Source organism: Egretta garzetta, unplaced genomic scaffold (genome assembly GCF_000687185.1).
Source record: "Egretta garzetta isolate BGI_Z169 unplaced genomic scaffold, ASM68718v1 scaffold233, whole genome shotgun sequence".
NCBI classification, from domain to species: Eukaryota; Metazoa; Chordata; class Aves; order Pelecaniformes; family Ardeidae; genus Egretta; species Egretta garzetta.
Genome location: NW_009259194.1, coordinates 35,595 through 52,575, shown reverse-complemented (window position 1 = coordinate 52,575; position 16,981 = coordinate 35,595). Strand labels below are relative to the sequence as shown.

The following is a 16,981-nucleotide window of genomic DNA, read 5'->3' as shown; positions in this document are numbered from 1 at the left end:
TGTGGAGTAATTTGGGTGCAGAGCGGCAGCGCTTCCCCTCTGCGCTTCCCGCTGTCTGTCTGGCCATGCTGCTCCCGGGGACCTCGCCCAGGGACCATAGCTTATGGCGTCTGGTGGCTTCCCTCCAGTACACGTGGCTTTTGCTGAGAGATCGGGTGTTTTCGCCTTTTGCTGGGGAAGAATAAAAGGTCATTGCTGGAAGGAGGGGACTTGGGACAACATGGAAATCTGAGTCTCCTCTTTCTTCTCCAGCAGCGTCAGTCCTTCGGCGTGTCGTGGCTCCGCTTACGCCCCGGCGCCAGGGGCTCGGACCCCACAGGGCTTCGGCAGCGTGTCAGAGAGACAATCGCTCTCGGCAGGGACGGGCTCGGCGTGACGTCGGCCTCGCCACCGCAGCGAGGGGTTACGCTCCCGCCGGCAGCGGGCAGCGGTAACAAATGCCGGCGTGTGTGCCGGGAGAGGGGAGCTGATTGTGCTGGGGTCGTGCCCTGCTCCCTCAAACGTCAGAGTAAAACATGTCCGGCCCTGATGCCGCTGCTCTGCCGTCCCCGCGGAGGGAGCGAGCTTTGTTCCAGCCCGGCGGGGCGGGCGGTTGCTTTGTACGGCAGAGCGTGTTTGCTTAGTTTGCACGTGCGTCTCTCTCCGACCACGGGCACTGTTGGACCCGGGGCAGCGTTGATTAAACCCCCTTTTTGCAGGGGTTGGCTGTCACGGCTGATCAAGAGGATAGAGCTTCACCCTCAGCTCCGTCCTGCAGATCGTGCTGGGGAAGCGGCACGTAACTCTGCCTCCAGTTTTGCTTCTGTACTCTTGTGACCTTAATTTTTTGCGAAAGCCCGGGCGATATCCCTGGAGATTAAAGGGCAAAGAGGCTGTTTGCAAGCGGGGTGGTAGATGCCTTGTTGAATTGCGCCTGGTTAATCTTTTGCTTTTCCCATCAGGACTGGGAAAACAGCAATGCCCATTGTACCAACAGAGGAAAACTTTGCTCCAGAGAGTAGAGAGTAACCCGCTGGTGACAGAGGCTGCGTTAAACCCCCAAATTCCCGACTCCTGCACCTAGGCAACTAGGCAGTGCTGTCTTTCTAGGCTAAGCTTTATTTAGAGCAGGAGTAGGCTTGTTTTGGGAAACAGCCTTGCATGGACAGATGAGATGTTTTCCAAATCTTGGCAGAGCTCAGTGGCTTCCTTTGGGCTTTGGATTGGGGTCTCTGGAATGCGTCTGCATCCCCCTCTTCCTCACCACTCACCCGTGGCCTTGCGTTTTGGAGGAGAGAGGGGAAAATACTCCAGTGATAACTTTGACCATCACTCCTTTAAAAAAAGAAACAGAGTAATGGCTTTTACCGTATCATCTTCAGTCGCCACAAGCATCGAACTTGTGACCATCTAAAGGGTTTTTAAGGGTCATGAAACCGCATAAAACCAAATACAGTTGCAGCTCGTAACCAGCCTCCCAAACACCTCCTCTTTTGATTTCCCAGCTCCCGCAGGTGATTTTACGAACGGGAAAGGGGGTTTTAGTAGTGTGACAGCTCGATATCCAAGTGCTGCCTCTCGGCACCGCTGCAACAGCTGGTATTTACTGGGAGAAAAAATATGTTAAGCAAATGTTGATAGTGAGGCACCACGAAGCACGTGTTTTCGTGTTGCACTGCAGCATATTATTGGTCTGCATGGGGGGTTGCCGTTGCCGGACTGCTAAACCATATGCCTCTTGGCAAGGAGCTCTCGCTAAGTGGACTGAGGAGCTGGCATCGATTTGAAGTCGGGAGTGGAGCTGTGTGGTGGTGCGATACTTAACTCCCCAGTTCTTCCATCAGATGCAATCCAGAGTTCATGTGAATGCGTTTTCTGAAATATTTGGGGACGGAGGTGAAGAAGAGGAGCTGCCTGTCTCAGGACGGTTGGCTGGATGGACTTACGCCTGTTCCCAAGGGAAAGGGGGAGCGTGGGGAGGTGGCAGGCGTAGCTGGGCTGGAGCGTAAGAGTGGGTTTGTTGGTTATTCATTTTGTTTGCCGTGTTTTGGAGCGGTGCTGCGGCCACGTCGGGCAGGTGCGATGCAAACACAGACCAAGGCGCCGTTTGCTTTCCAGTGAATCGATACTGATATTTTTCAGACCCCAAATCGCAGTCCCCTCATAGTCAATGGCATCGCTCCCCCTTCTCTCCGGGTTTCAACGAAACTGGGATTTGGAGATGAGCACGGGATAAAATTAGATTGGATGAAGCAACCGGATACCAAAGCGGTGAGCGAGGTGCACGCAGCTCCCAAACACCTCCCTGCACAGCGCTGCCGCGTGTCGCACCCGTGCAAGGCGGTTTGCACATCCCAGAGGTATTATCGCAGCGAAACCGAAACGCTGGCGTGCCCTTTGCAAGCCGGGCAGCACCGGCACCTCGGCTCGCTGTGGCATCTCCTGGGGTGGAACAGCCGGCAAGAGCCGCTCGCTGCATCCTCCGCCGTGGTAGAAGATCGCAGTGCCCGGTGTGGTCCTCGGAGCACATGGTTATTTCTTAATGATTATTTTTTTCTGCCTTCTTTGTACAGGTAGCTAAAAACCAGTGTTATAGTTGAGCCACAACCGTGTTTCACAACCATGCTTAAAATGGATATTTTTGTAGCATAGTCAGGGCCTAAAACAGCCTTGCAAAATTCTGCTCACCCACGCGCCTGGCGTGAGTAATTTTCTTTTGATGGGTGAGTAAAATATCATTATTTTTTTCATGCTCATCTTGGAATGGGTGGGAGAGTAGATTCTGACATTATTTTTGATTTGCTTAACACTGACACTGCGCTTGGCTCTGTGCAAGATGCAGAGATACGAGCAGCCCCTGCTCCGAAGAGCTCGCCGTCTGCGGGCACACCTCGCCGCTGCCAAAGTTGAGGAAGGTGCCTTCTTTTCCCGGCCTGACCTAAACCAACATAAAATGGATGTTTATATCTTCTTTTTTCCTTTCTCTCCTGCTGCCGGGGCTCTCCCCGACATCCATTTGTGGCTTAATGCCTACAGGTTCATAGGGGGGGGGGCGGGGGGGGGGGCCCCCCCCCAGCTGTGGGGACGGATGCATTTATTTCCGAGGGACCGTAGCCCCCCCCATCGCTCCTCTCCCTCCCTCTCGCCACCCCGTGACCTCCCCTCTCATCTCCACCGAAGAGAAAACCCAAACCAGAATTTGGCGCAGAGTCTCCCTCGACATAAGCTGTTTGTGATCCGTTTGAATAATTTTTTCCTTTTTTTGCCTTCGCGCTGTGTTTGGAGCGGTTGCTATGAGTTCCTGCGAGGCGGGGGGAGCGGGGTGGGACGGTGCATGCAGTTTCCATGGACACGGTGTAGTACAGCAAGGCATCCGGAGCGATGCTCGAGATTTAATGTCTAACCCATGTCTGCCTTCATGCCTTTCTCACCTGGGCAGGGCTGGGATCCGCGCCCCCCCCCCGCCCCCCGGCTCCGGGACGGCCTGCACGGCCACAGATTTGCAGCTTTTGACAATTTTTAGGAAGCCCAAAGTTGTGAGACCCGTAGTCCAGGTGCCCAGGGTTGGTTTTCTCGGCGTGCACATGCGCAGCCCTGCCAGCCTTCGCTGCGTTGCCGCTCCTCAAGTCCTGAGCAGGCTGCCTTCAGCACTTGTTAGGACTCAGGAACACTAATGAGATAATTAGTCCTGTTTCAGCAGCTACTGGCGGTGGTAACAGCCGCCCTTGAACTTCCAGGGTTCTCTGGCTTTCCCGTATCACACCACAGAAAGCTCCTTTCCTAACAGCAATGTCTTGTAGTGATGCTTACCGGAGTGCAGAAGGCACGGCCATGGAGATGCTCACCCAAATTCACTCGATAGCGGCAATGAGAAAGTGAAAGTTATTAACCTCCACGTTCGCATCCTTCCTCAGATGCTCCCAGCCTTCCTGTGGATGTTTATGGGAACGCTTTGATCTCTCCCAGCTAGCAGCTAGTCCTGTGAACAGGCAGGTCTCCTGGCTGTGGTTACACCTCGAGCCCAGTCCTCTCCCAAAGCAGGAGCTTGGCACAGCCTGGGCGAAGAGAAGGGCTCGCCCCCGAGCAGGGCTTGGGAAGGGCCCCTGACTGTCGCAAGGGGAGTTTCTGGGGTAGCTTAGGACCAGTTTTTGGCTGGTATCAGGTATAAATGGATCGTGCAGAAGCCCACGGCATGCCACGTGCCAGAATCATTGGGAAGACCGGCCTGGGTGGGTTGGGGTCACCCCTTGCCATGCAGGAGGCTGGGTGTCGTCCTCCTGGCTGCAAGCAGAGAGAGGTTTCTTTCCGGTGAAAGAATTGAGATTTTTGGTGGAAATTCAAGGAGTGAAAAGTTCTGGCGGAAATCCAGGCTGTGCTGGCTTGCTGGCGCTTGGGGTTTTGATGAAGAAAGAAAAAATAAAAGCCCTGAAACTTTCCACAGGAAGCGGGCACTTTTCACAAAACATTAATTTAGTTGGTGGCCTGATGGTGATGGTGTTACCGATAAAAACCGGTCGTTACCACTGCTTCGTACCACGTTTAGACCTGCGGGTCCCTGGCAAACGCCGCCCATGTCCATCGCCGCCTGTGGCAGAAATATTGATTTTGATGGTGCGTGGTTGCCAGAGGCTCAGCGTTGCTTTTCCGAAGTGTCTGGGTAATTAACCTCCAAAACACAGTGTGAGCGAGCACATTGCCCTGGCCTCTGCTCTCCCTGCCCTTTCCCTCGCATGCTGCTTGTCCGTCCCTCTGTCTGTCCATCCTCTCATCCCTCCCCAGCCCCTGGGTCGGCAGCAAGCGGCTCGGCTCAGCATCCCCAGGGACAGTGGCTTATCAGCCGTGGGTGAAAACGCTTCGTGCTTGACTTGCGAGGGGTCTTCTGGGGCCTGATTAGGGCTTGCAAAGCGATGTTCAGATGAAAGGCGCCGTGGGGGAAAGGGTCACATCCACCCGTTATTTATCCCCTGTGCGCGCTCCGAACGCCGCCTGGGCTCCCCAGCCTCCCCGCCGCCTGCTCCGGACCGGGGACGGTGCCAAGGTTTGCTGTCCTGCTCGGTCCAATGCAGCGAAAGGACCATCGCCGTCCTAAATTAGCAATGATTTAGTCTGATTCACGCTGGCAATTCCTGCGTGCCTTCGTTTCAGGGGACTGTCAGAGAGTGGGAGCTACATGTTTTAAACTCCAGCTCCCCGCAGACCTCATTGAGCTGTATTCCCCCCCTCTGCCTGCGAGGTTTGTTTGCAACTCTCCTGTGCATCCAGAGGAGAATTAGCTGCTTTGGTGTGTGGCCCTGGGTTTGCACATGGAAAAGCCAAGTAAATATATGACATTGCTGGGGAAACTTCAGAGAAAATTAGCCACAGCTTCTCCCACCTTCCCCTCCCTGGGGTTCCTGAGCATCCCCGAGTAGAAGCTTGCAGGATTCTCTCCACCCACACTTTTTTTCCTACTTTAAGCTCTTCCCACCCCCTCCCTGCAGTGCTTCGCCCTCCTCCCTCCCAGCTGAACCCCACTGTTTTCCCAAACTCCCGGCCACCCCCAGGGGGGGTGCGGGTGGCCGGGCAGGGCCAGGGGCTGGGATGCTCCCCCAGCCCTGCGGCGGGGGGGGGACCAGGGTGGGAACGCTCCGGCTGTGACTCAGCGTGCTCGCGCTCTTCAGGAACAGGATTTCAAGGGATTTCACACCCCAAACACAACCCCAGCTTTCTCTCGCTCAGCAGAAATGAGAGATCAAAAAAAATGCACCGATTCTGGTTTTCCTTTGGTGTACATAGACCCGTGCTCAGCTTTTAACGTCACGGTGATAACCGTGCCGCGCTGGTAAACCATGGCGGTAAAAGAGACCGACCCGTCTCTCTCCAACGTGTTTGCATTATGCCCATTTTCTAAGCAGAATAAAACACCTGGCAACTCTTTAATTTTTAAGCAAACAGTTGTAACGTTGCTGTATCAGGCACATGTTGTCCCCCTCCGTTTCGCAGGCTCACGGAAGGGCAAAAATCCTCGGTGCCAGCAGCAGCTTGCCATCAAGTTTCGAAGCGCAGGGCGCATCCATTTGTTTTAAAAGCTCAGATAAGATCCAATACTTCTCGTCATTTTTTTTTTTCCCTTCCTTACTTCTTTTGTTCCCGCTTATGCATCTTTCCCCCCCCCGCCTGCCCCCCAGAACCAGTGTAAAAGGCAAAGATTCAGAAACCAGGAAGATTGATCTCAAATTGTAAAATAGCAGTAGAGAAAAAAAAATATATAAATTGGTGAATATGCTTTACTTGCACGGTGTTATTTTTTAGAGGTTTTACTGAGACAGACATAATTAGCCAACTGGCATCACGATGCTGATAGAGATATTTACTGCTTCAAAGTGTGTTTGCAGCCTTGTGAAGCGCTCCAGTGACTTTGCTTTTGTTCTGGAAGAAAGTAGCTGGGATTTTTTATTTTTTTTTTCCCTTCCCTTCTGTGGGGCAGGGGAGATGGGGGACGGGACGGGACTGCTCGTGGGACCCCCTGTGCTCCCCGCTGCCTTCCCCTCGGCTGCTGCCTTCGCTGCCGGCTCGGTGGCACCCAGCCGATGCCGATTCCCGGCTTTGCCCTGCCCGTTCCCCGCATCCCTCTTTTATTACCACATTGCCTTGATTTAACCCAGCTTGCCAGCGGACAACGACAGTCGGGATTGCTTCTCTAAATAACCCGCGTTGGCAGGGTTGGCCAGACAAGGGAGAGGGGAAGATTGCGCGCAGGTAATGCTTTAATCGCCCTTTTAATTGTGCTTTCCCGCTAGGAACCAGCCTAGCTCCAGCTTCAACCCTGGGCTTGCTCCCGCGCTGCCGGAGATTGCCCGTGGCTCATCATGCAAGCTGGTTTTTCTTGGGGTAACTCGCTCCCCCCGGGTAAAGACCGCATCTTTTTTTTCCTCTTTCCGCTGAGATAGGTCGATGCCATCACTTCCAAAAACATCGAGTGACGGCACCTGGCTGCGGATGGGACAGCCTGTGCCTGCGAGCGTAAGGGAGGTGCCTCATTTTAGTTTATATTTGACCCATGTAGGAAAACACAAAGAAAAAATCCTTATTTTTTTTTTTGCTTTCTTCCTGTAAGGCACCACACACCCAGTTATTGACAGGGTAATTATACACCAGACGAGTGTTTGTTTATAAAAGAAGTGTGATTCACGGCTGCCACAGGAGCTGGAAAGGGTTAACAACCTAAAATTATATCGGTCCAACCGGAGAACCATAAACAGGAAGTTCTCCAGAAAAATATAAATTTAAACCTGGTGACTCAGGTTGGCTTGTGCTCCCCGAGCCGCTCAGGAGGTACGCAGGGGTTGCAGCCCCGGTTTATAACCGGTGCCTAATTACACCGTTGGTTCGAAAACAGCGGCAAAGATGGGCAGAAGCGAGGCCGGGAGGGATCGGGTTGGTGGATAATCTTGGTTTTGCTTCATCCGCGTGGATGGCGTGTCGCTTCGACGCAAGCACTTTCTCCCATCGCGTGGCATTGCTCATAGTTGGGTCTTACGGCACGTTACCCGAATAAAAAAATGTTTTCTGGGGTTCCAGTTGTCCGACGGAGCGGTGTTACAGCAGTGCCAGCGCGGGGGATCTTGTAAGCAAAGCTGCTGAGAAGCAAACGGAGCTTTTGCTGCCCAGTGGTGAGGAAAGCAGGCCTGCGAGGCGGCGTGACCAGCGGCCAAGCCAGAGTCCTAAAGCGCACGATACTAGCTTAGACTTTAAGTAGCAGCCTGAGATTTGGACTGGTCCAAGAGGGGGCTCGGGTACCTTCCCAAGAAGCGCCTGGTGCGGATTTGGGGTGGGATGCTGAGCTATAGGCGTGCTCTAGGTGAGGCATCTCTGAGTAAAAATCCTTGCGTTTCATTATGGGACTCATTTTTTTCTTTTTAGTTAAAGCACTATGATGCAGAAAGCATTGGGAGATTTTGGATGAGATGCTTTAATCAAGCAGCACCTCTTTAACTTAATTAAATCTATCGGAAACAGCAGTTGAATTCCTGGATCTTTATTATACTGATAGGTGAAAGAAATCCAATTATTTTCAGGACGGCTGCGTGGCTGTAACCATCTGACCCAGCCACCCTTACATATGTTGTGTAATTTATTTTGAGTACTCTTCACCTTTGAGCTAGCTCGCGTGGGGAAAAATCATTCAGGTAACCCAGATTTTACTCGCAACCATATTAAAGATTTTAAGAATGAAGCCTGTTCTGCTGGCAGGTGAGCCGCTCCTACAGCTGTTGTATCACAGAAATCCTTTGAAGCAGCTCACAGCTCCAGACGCACGGGTTGTTACTTTTTTTAATATCCTCTTTCTAAATATTTACAGGGTTTGGGTTTTATTTATTTATTTTCATTTTTTTTTCCCTCCCCTCCGGATTTGTTTTTAAACATAGCATGTTCTTCAGCCAGGGAACGCCTGGAGCATCCATTGCATTTCTTTGCCTTGCTGGGACCGTGGGAGGGTGGGGAAAGGGGCGTGCTGAGGCTGGGGGTGCTGGCCTCGGGGGAGACACCGGCTCTCGGAGGGGGAGCACACTGCATGAAAAGGGGTGCTGCTGCCCCCGGGACAAGCCCTGCTCACCCCAAACCCCATCACCAAGGAGGAGACCCGCAGGGCTGGGCTGTTTGAGGCCAGCATCGCTCGCTTACACCTTCCCTCTTCTCTCTTTTCCAGGATACCGTTCAAGATCGGGCAGCCCAAGAAACAGATTGTACCCAAGACAGTGAGTAAACCAGTTCCCCCTTTTTAGATCCAGCCTTTGATCATGTGGCTGATGAGTCAAGCCGGCACTTTGACTCGTCCCATTTTGCGAGCGTGTGCGTGTGCGCGCGCGTGGGAGGGAGATGTGAGCGAGCAGAACCTGTTGCCGCGTGTGACCAGCGCTCGGTTCCTCGTGCGAGGAGTGAGGGGGAGCCCCAACCAGGGAGAGTATTTTGGTTTGGGATCTGGGTGAGGGGAAGAGCTCTTTTGGTCTGGCACAGTTTTCCTCGGAGATGGCTGAACGGGCTTCCTTCCTTCCTTCCTTCTTTCAGCAATAGCTTGTTTGTTCATCCTTTCTGAGCAGATGGAGGAGGAGGAGTGGTTCAGATCGCTGAATATAACTGTTTCCAAAGAAAGGCTTATAAGCTGAGATGCTTAGTGCTCGGGCGTGAATTAATTTGTGCTGCACAGCATTTGCTTTAAAAGCAAATTAAAAAAGCATTTTGTATTCTCGTGTATTTGAGACTCCTATCCCAAGTGCTGTTGCTTGCAGCTGGCTGTGGTATTTTCCCTTCTTAAACAGATGGTCTTTGCCTTTGTCCCGTGCAAAAAAAAGCTGTGGGACCTCACAGTAGCTGTCCCTGAAAACGAACCTGCATACCTGCTCTAAAATAAGTGCCCCGACAGCGAGCGTGGCGGAGACCTTGTCTTTATAACGGCATTGGTGACCTAATCCTTTGAACAGACTAACATCTCTGATCCTTCCTCTCTGGGACACTCACCGCGGCTAATTCCTCAGGATGCGTGGGCACTCGTGTTTACGGGGCAGTTTCTCCTTGGGACATGACATTTTCCCCTGGAGGCAGAGGGCTAATTCTGCCACTCCCTTTATGGCTTGACTGACATGTTTTATTTTAAAGGATTTGGTAGTTGTCTGCTGCCATAGAACAGCAATTTTCTGTAACGGCTCCAAACTGTCAGTACAAAATTTAAGCCAGGCAGGCGATGAAGACGAGGACTGATAAAATCCCTCAATGGTTTTTGCATCTCTTCAGCTGCCCTTTTTCCAGGGGCTGGCGAGCAGCCGGAGGAAGGTGCTGCTTGTCTGTGAGGTCCATGAGCCTCAGGTCTTCACACCCATTCCCGTTCATCTCAGGAGACCCTGCGTTGCCTTCTCCACGAGCTTCTGCCTCTCGTCCTCTTTCCCAGTGTTTCCAACACTGGTGTCCTTCCAGGCTGTTGCAAGAACCAACTGCTCTGCAGCTCTGGGTGTCTTGGCCAGCTTTCTTGGACGTCTCCATCCCACCCATTCTCACATCCAAGTTGACTGTAGTTTCTCTATTGCCAGCGCTTGCTGATTTCCCTCTGCTCCTGCTGCGTTTGCTGTTCCGAGAGGTTTGTCTGAGAGACCTTGTCTCCCCTGTGCCGTGCTCCATTGCTGCTGAAATCAGCCGTCCCCGAGCTGCAGCAGCAGCTTGGGCTCCGTGCAGATCAACGGTTGCACCTTTGAGAGCTTGCCTTCCCCTGAGCCGCTGGTATGTGCTGACCCAGTTGGCAGGCATTGCTTATATATATATATATATGTGTGTGTGTGTGTGTGTATTAAATAGAACAGCTCAGAATATCCGGCAGGCAGAGGTTCATTCAGCAGTGCGAATGTTTCCAGGCCTTTTCCCTTTCCTTCCTTCCTTCCTTCCTTCCCCATCTTCCTCAGCTCTCCCAAGAAGAACAGCAAGTTTTTGTGTCAGCAGCTCTGTAGCTCAGCCTCGGATGCAGATTTTTAAATGGTTTCCACTTGCCGCGTGTTGACGGTGATACTCTCCAGGCAGCAGATACGTGGAAAGCAGCAAACAGGAAGCCCAAAGCCTTGCAGCCTCACAGTAAGTGTAAAGCACAGCTCTTCAAAGAAGAACAAATGGCAGGAAACCACCGATCTCCCCTGGGAGCGAGGCGTTCAGCATCGTGGTGTGGAAGTGATGGGGCTGCTTTGTAGCTTTAGGGAGCTCGAGGCCCCCAACTTTACCTCCCAGTTGCAGGCTGAGACTCTCCATCTGTGCGGGCTTTTGGGAACAGCGGTAGCAGCCGAGGTCTGTGATATTCCAGATGTTGGGCTCTGGAGCCCGCTGCAGGAAGTGGGAAGGTGTGGCATCTCCAGGGCTGCATCCCAAGCCGATCAGAAGGGAAGTGGTTGCGGGTAGAGGATCTCCCACTCACAGAGATTGGACCACAAAAGAGGAGGGGGGGAGGAAAACAAAAAAAAAAAAGCATTTGTTAGGATCTGACTTCTTTGGCTCTCCATGAGGCGTGTAACTCGAGCGCGGGAGAGGGGAGCATCGCTTTGCCGAGAGAGGCTTAGCTCGCCAGCAAGCCTTTTTTCTTTTTCTTGATGAAACAATGCTGGGGCTGGTGTCAAATCTAGGCCGGCAGTAGTACTGAAAAGCAATTTGCCTAGGCTGCAGAGGGAATTAGTCATGACTCCCTATGCCCACTCGCTTCTGATCCTTTGAAGAAGGGCATGGTGTCAGCCGCAGTTTAGCTCTTCAGGTAGAAGGAAACCCCCGTAGAAAACATCGGCGGGTGAACTGAAGTGATCTCCCGCCCCCCAGACATGCCTCTGCTTTGTTTCCACCTTAACCTGGGCAAATCCAATTCCAGACAGCATAATCTCTCCCCTCCTCTCCCCTGAAAAGAGCAGCTGTCACCGGGCTTGCCGGGAGGCCAGGAGCTGGGTGGGAGGATCTAATGCACAGAGAGGACCTGCTGTCAGCGGAGCCACGGAGGACACAGTAACACAGCCCAATTAAACTAATGCCCAGTGATAGAAGTTAAACCTGTTAGAATTATATCTCTCTGCAGAATGTTTATTGCTCAAATCCGATGTAGCGATGAAGCCTCTTATGGCAGAGATGCTCTTCCCTCCCCCAGGACAACTTCGATCCGAGCAGAGGTTACGCTGGAACCAGAACTGCAGTTGTCCTCCGAGCTCTCTTGCAGCTCCAGCTTGCTGAAGTTCATCCGTGTCACCCTAAGGTTGTACCCTGCTCTTCACCGGGGCTTGGGTTATCCGAGCCGGCAGGTAGCTGGGAAGAAGAGCCGGCCGTATGTCCCCACGGGGCGCGGAGCCAGGTTGGGAGCTGGAAGAGCCAGCCAGCTCTCATCCCCTCTTGGGATGGGGCAACCCAGCGCACAGCCCCTTCCCGTCGCCCAGATTTTACCCCTTCCTTCCTCCCTCCCTCCCTGCCTCGGCAGCGCTCTGGCCTGGGCTGACTCAGATGGCTCGCCTTCCTCCTCCTCGCTGGCTAACCTTGGGTGAGTCAGCTTGGCAGGGAGCAGAGACCTGAGCTCTGGGCCCACACGCCTGCCAAGCCTCCCTTCCTTGACTCATCCCAGCAGCTCTGCCTTCCCCAGGGATGTCGGATGGAGGTGCTCCATGAGCAGGAGGATTCCATTGCAGCTGCCGGCCGTCAGCGCCTTTCCATTGGGCTCCACCAGCGAGCTGGAAATCCCGAAATAACGGAGTAAATGTCGCACAAATGATGGGGTGAAATCAAGTAACACCAGCTAAATGATTTTACTCGTTTTCATTCTCTTCCGTCAATCTTCAGCGGGATGTAACCGGTCTCTGCGGTTCGGAGGTGCATCCTTTCTCCCTTTTAGTGTGCCGCTTAAGCAGCCTTTCTTGAAAGCTTTCTTGCTAGAGGGGGGGTTTGGAGAGCGTGCTGGGTGGCGAAGCCAGAGGAGTCCCAGGTCCACCTGCACTCTGCAAGCGTTGCTTTGGCTCAGGGCTCCGCTGTCAGGCGCAGAACGAATATTCACCCACATTACTTGCCCTGAATCACCTCTTGCTTGATGGGATGGCAAAAGCTCAGCAGAACTTCCAGGTTATAGCAGAATTTCTGGCCTAATTATATGGGTGGGTTTTTTTCGGAGAGGAGGGAGGAGGAAGCATTTACTTCCCTCTTTTTCCCAGGACCCACAAAGAGGCTGAGACCACTGGAGCACGTAGAAATCATCTACTCCTCCTCCTCCAGGAAAAGAAATTAACCTCAGGGGAATAAGAAGGTTCATCACAGTCCCTTATTTCCATCTCTTTGTAGTGTTGGCTTTGGTCTTGCTTCGTTGCCTTGTAACCATGGTGTCGATTATGATATAGCCCTTAAAGCAGGAGGGATGTTATCACAGGTGGAAGGCCCAGTGTTTGCAAACAAAAATAACTGGGTGAAAAAGAAGAACGTCATTTTATTTCAGTGCTTTTAAGAACTCGTCGTTCTTTATGTAGATTTAAATAAAAACCCGGAGACGAGCAATCTTGCATTAACTAGCCCGTATGCCTAGGAGAAAAAGCGTTCAATACAGAAACACATTTTGATCTTCAGTTTTCAGAAAGAGGCTGCAGAAAAGTGGGATTATTTTAATATTACGGAAACTTCCCTTCAGGATATTGTAATTTTCTTGCCTGTACTTCTTGTTCTTGTTACTCTTAACGTGATAATCCTATCCGTAGCCTTTTGCTGTGAGTATCGGGTATGTGTGGCCATTGATGATCGCTCCTGGGAGCGGGAATTACTGTGTGCTCTGCAAAATGTGCTTGGCTCGCTCTCAGCCTGTCCTCCTTGCACGTCTCTGATCCGCCGGTCGCTGCCGCCTGTAAATCTGCCCGGTGGGAGCACGTGAGAGCGGGTCTTCTCCATCTAGTGCATGTGGGGGGGGGCCTTGCTCCTCGCTGCCTGCGATGCAAACGAGAGCAGCAATGACTGGGAGGGCTACATCAGCCTGCAGACTGTGATGACTGGTAGCCAGTTGCTACTGTGGGCGTGAAAAATAAGAGCAATCCTTGGGCAGCTGTCTCTGCATAGATGGCACTGGCGATGTGAGTCAGGCCGGGCAGCTGAAGAGCTGCCTTGTAGATCCACCTCGATCGTATGTAGAAAGCGCATAGGCTAACTGGGGTTGGGTGTTTCGGGGAGGCTTGGAAGCCCTGGAAGATTTGGGGGTTTGCATCATCCGGAGGGTCGCAGAGCAAGGAAGTTTTGCCTTCACATCCTTTAAGCAACGATGCCTTTTGCTCGTCTCCACTCATCGCATGGTAATGGGGGAATCAAACAGCAGAAGGGAAGGGGGCAGATACCGTGGATCTTTGCAGGTAGTTTCATTTCATGTCCAAACCCTTGGGTTCTTGGAGGAACTGACTGCTGAGCAGACACAAGGAAGAACCTCCCGACCTGGAGCTCCATGCCAGGGGAAGGACACCACCAGCCTTCAAAGGACATATTTTCAAGTCATGCCCAACCCTCTCTGGTTTGCAACCAAAACAATTCACACATAAGGCATATAAATAGAGTGCAATACTCCCTGGTTATTTTAGCAGCCGGAACAGCCATAGAAATCGAGGGTGATTTTTACTATGTGCTGGTTACCTGACCTCCAGGCACCAGCTGCTGCGGATTTCTGCAGATCTGTGAACCAGGCAGAAGTCGTGTGAGCTGCCCCCACACCGCTCCATGCCTGTTCTCCAGCGACCATTTTTAGCAGCACGCAAGGGAGTTGGAGCTCGGTGGAGGTTTTTCATCGGCAGAGAGAGCCAGCCTGCATCCCCCGGATGGTGGGAGCTGATGGGGTGGACAGCTGTCCGCTGGGAATGGGGCTGAAACCCGGCACGCTCGCCACGGGGGTCACCGCCTGCCTTTGGCTCGGGCTGGTCGTGTCGCTGCGGAGTATCTGAAAGCGCAGACCAACGAGATATTTAGAAAAGGAGGTTTCAAGAAAGCTGGGAGTGCTGGGCTCCATCTTAAAATATTGGTCTTTTAATAGCAATTTTGATTGAAAAGCAAATGTCCCTATTAAGTGTTCTGGTTTCACATAATGCTGTTACATCAAGCCTGCGTTTGAAATCCCGAGGACAGCATGAAGATTTGGAACAAACCTTTGGATCCTTCTAGTCCTGGCTGCTTGCAACACTTAGCATTTCCTTAATAGCATGGTAGCTTGACAACAGAAATGAACCCAGTTTTGATCCCATGACAACAGAAGCGCATGTATTTACTCTTGGCTGGTCAATTGAAATCCATTTGCTTATTTGGTCGACGAGGTGTGGAATGAATATTTAAGTGTGTGTTAAAACAGTCAGCATGGAAGGAAAGTTCCTTAAAATATCTTGTATCGCTGGAGATTTGCTGCCAGATAGCAAGTAGGAGGAAGCAGTCATTGATGTGGCATCGGGAGAAGGCTGTTCTGTAGCTCTGCGCTCTTCGCCAGCACAGGTTTCTCCTCCCTTTGCGAGGTGCCGCAGTCCACGTGGACCGCTGCTCCAGCTGAAGTGTTCCGTCGGAGGGAGCTCTTGCAAGGAACAAGGAGCATATCGAGGCGGGGGGGGTGAATAATACGGAGACTGGAGGGCTCTCGTGGGCAGAGCCAGCGCAGGGGTGCTTTGCAGCGTGATGCTGGAGGAGAAGCCTCTCCTCTCCGCTCCTGGGATGATTGTGCCTCTGGAAGAGAAAGCGGCCTCGTCCCCCGCCAGCGCCGAGCGGAGCTGTGGGTGCCTGTGTCGGTGCCTGCTAAGTTGCGATCTCTCTGCTTTTAAGGCCTTCCCATTTCCTCTGTCAGCTTCCAATTCATGTGCTGGAGCACATCCCTGGAACGAGCTGACGCAGTTGGTGGCAAGTGTCTTTTGCTCTAAGAGAGTCTGGAGGAAAAAAAAAAACCAAAAAAAAAACCCCAAGACTTGACTTACTTTTGAAGCTGCAGCTTATGCTTCCCTGGGTTCACGTAGGCATTTCCCGAGGACAGGTTTCCCTGCACAGGTAGTCGCCACTCCAGGCTTTGCTGCAGTACCTTTGAGCTGATTTCCATCTCTTCTTTCCACAGGTGGAGAGAGACTTTGAAAGAGAATATGGAAAGCTTCAGCAGTAAGTATCAACCACACTGGTAAAACAGGAACAGTGGCATACTTTGCTGTTGCGCCAGCTTATTGCATCTTCCCAGGAAATTTTAGCCAGTTATGCTCTTCCCAGCAAATCACTCACTGCCCTGTAATTTCTAATTCTTCAGAGTTTCTCTGGTGGCTGGGTGTTCAAAGGTGTCCTAAGAAGTATTTGCAGCGGGGTTGAGGTTTGCAGATTATGGCAGCTCTGAAGTAGAGAGTGTAAAATTGCCAGAAAACTGTGGGGTCACCGAACAGCTCAACACCTCTGAGGACAAATATTGGTTTTACCATACTGACTGTGTCACATAAGCTCACACTTATCATCTGGAAGCATTTGGCTTTACCATTTGTGGTAAGTGTGAGGACTTAAGAAAATATGTGACTTTGAATAAGAGATCACCGACTTGAAAAAGTTGAAAACCATCTGAAAACAACCAGAAAAGGTTGAGCAGCACTGAACTTCGTAGAGCCTTGCCTGGATATTTTTAACTCGCAGCAGAAGCCAGCATATTCAGCCCGTAAATGATTTGTTGCACGTATGATACACTTTGGTTTGTTTCTTTCCAAGATTCAGACTTTGCCTTGTTCTCCCATCTTTCAGATTGGAAGATCAGACCAAAAAACTTCAGAAGGATATGAAGAAAAGCACAGATGCAGACTTGGGTATGTGACTGTAGGATACATAGACTGTGAACTTGGCCACAAAGAGATGAAGTGACTTTCTCAAGATCACATGAGTAATCTGTGACAAGTCTGGAAAACAAATCTAGATCTCAGTCCCACTCAGTTTGCTTAGTTACAAGGCCATCTGCATGAGGGCTGCCGAGCAGTATCTCAACCGAGGGAACAGAAAGTATGTTATGGGCTTAGTCCCTATCTCTTGAGCTGCAGCTTGCTGTGTGGCCTTGGACAAGCCACTTTCTTTTCTTTGCCTCAGTTTCTGCGACCGAAAAAGAGGAGCGATTATTCCAGTTCTCACGTTAGGCAGGCAGGAGCAGTCTCCAGCTGAGCCTGTTGGGTCGAGCAATGCGTATTCACCTACTTCAGTCGAGGGCATCTTACGCTCTCTGAAGCCAAAGGAAGGTGGGCTGAGGCTTTGGGGGGGTCTGCAGAGCACCACGTAGGCATCGCCGTACGTGTTGCACGGATGAACTGCTGACCTAGCAGCTCTTATTCAGGAATAACCCCACTCGCTGCCTTGGTGGCTGCTTGCTTTGGCTTGACCTGGTGGCAGTGGGCGATGTAGGAAGCAATAAAAAAGTCATCTCGGCGTGTACGGCCGCAGCTGCCTGCTGCTGCTGCCTGCATGGGGTGACGTCTGCCCCTCAGGTGTCCCGTCCCAAGGACCGGCAGGCCCCCGCCCG

General features: G+C 52.0%; 1 protein-coding gene across 1 annotated transcript in view; it reads left to right on the top strand.

The window, feature by feature from the left end:
- Positions 1-16,981, top strand: part of BIN3 (bridging integrator 3) — a 38,682-nt gene that overhangs the window by 3,935 nt on the left and 17,766 nt on the right. Inside the window, exons 2-4 of the mRNA XM_035891394.1 lie at positions 8,669-8,717; positions 15,560-15,600; positions 16,219-16,280. Of these exons, the coding sequence (XP_035747287.1) occupies positions 8,669-8,717; positions 15,560-15,600; positions 16,219-16,280 (152 nt within the window). The remainder of the gene's footprint in view (positions 1-8,668; positions 8,718-15,559; positions 15,601-16,218; positions 16,281-16,981) is intronic.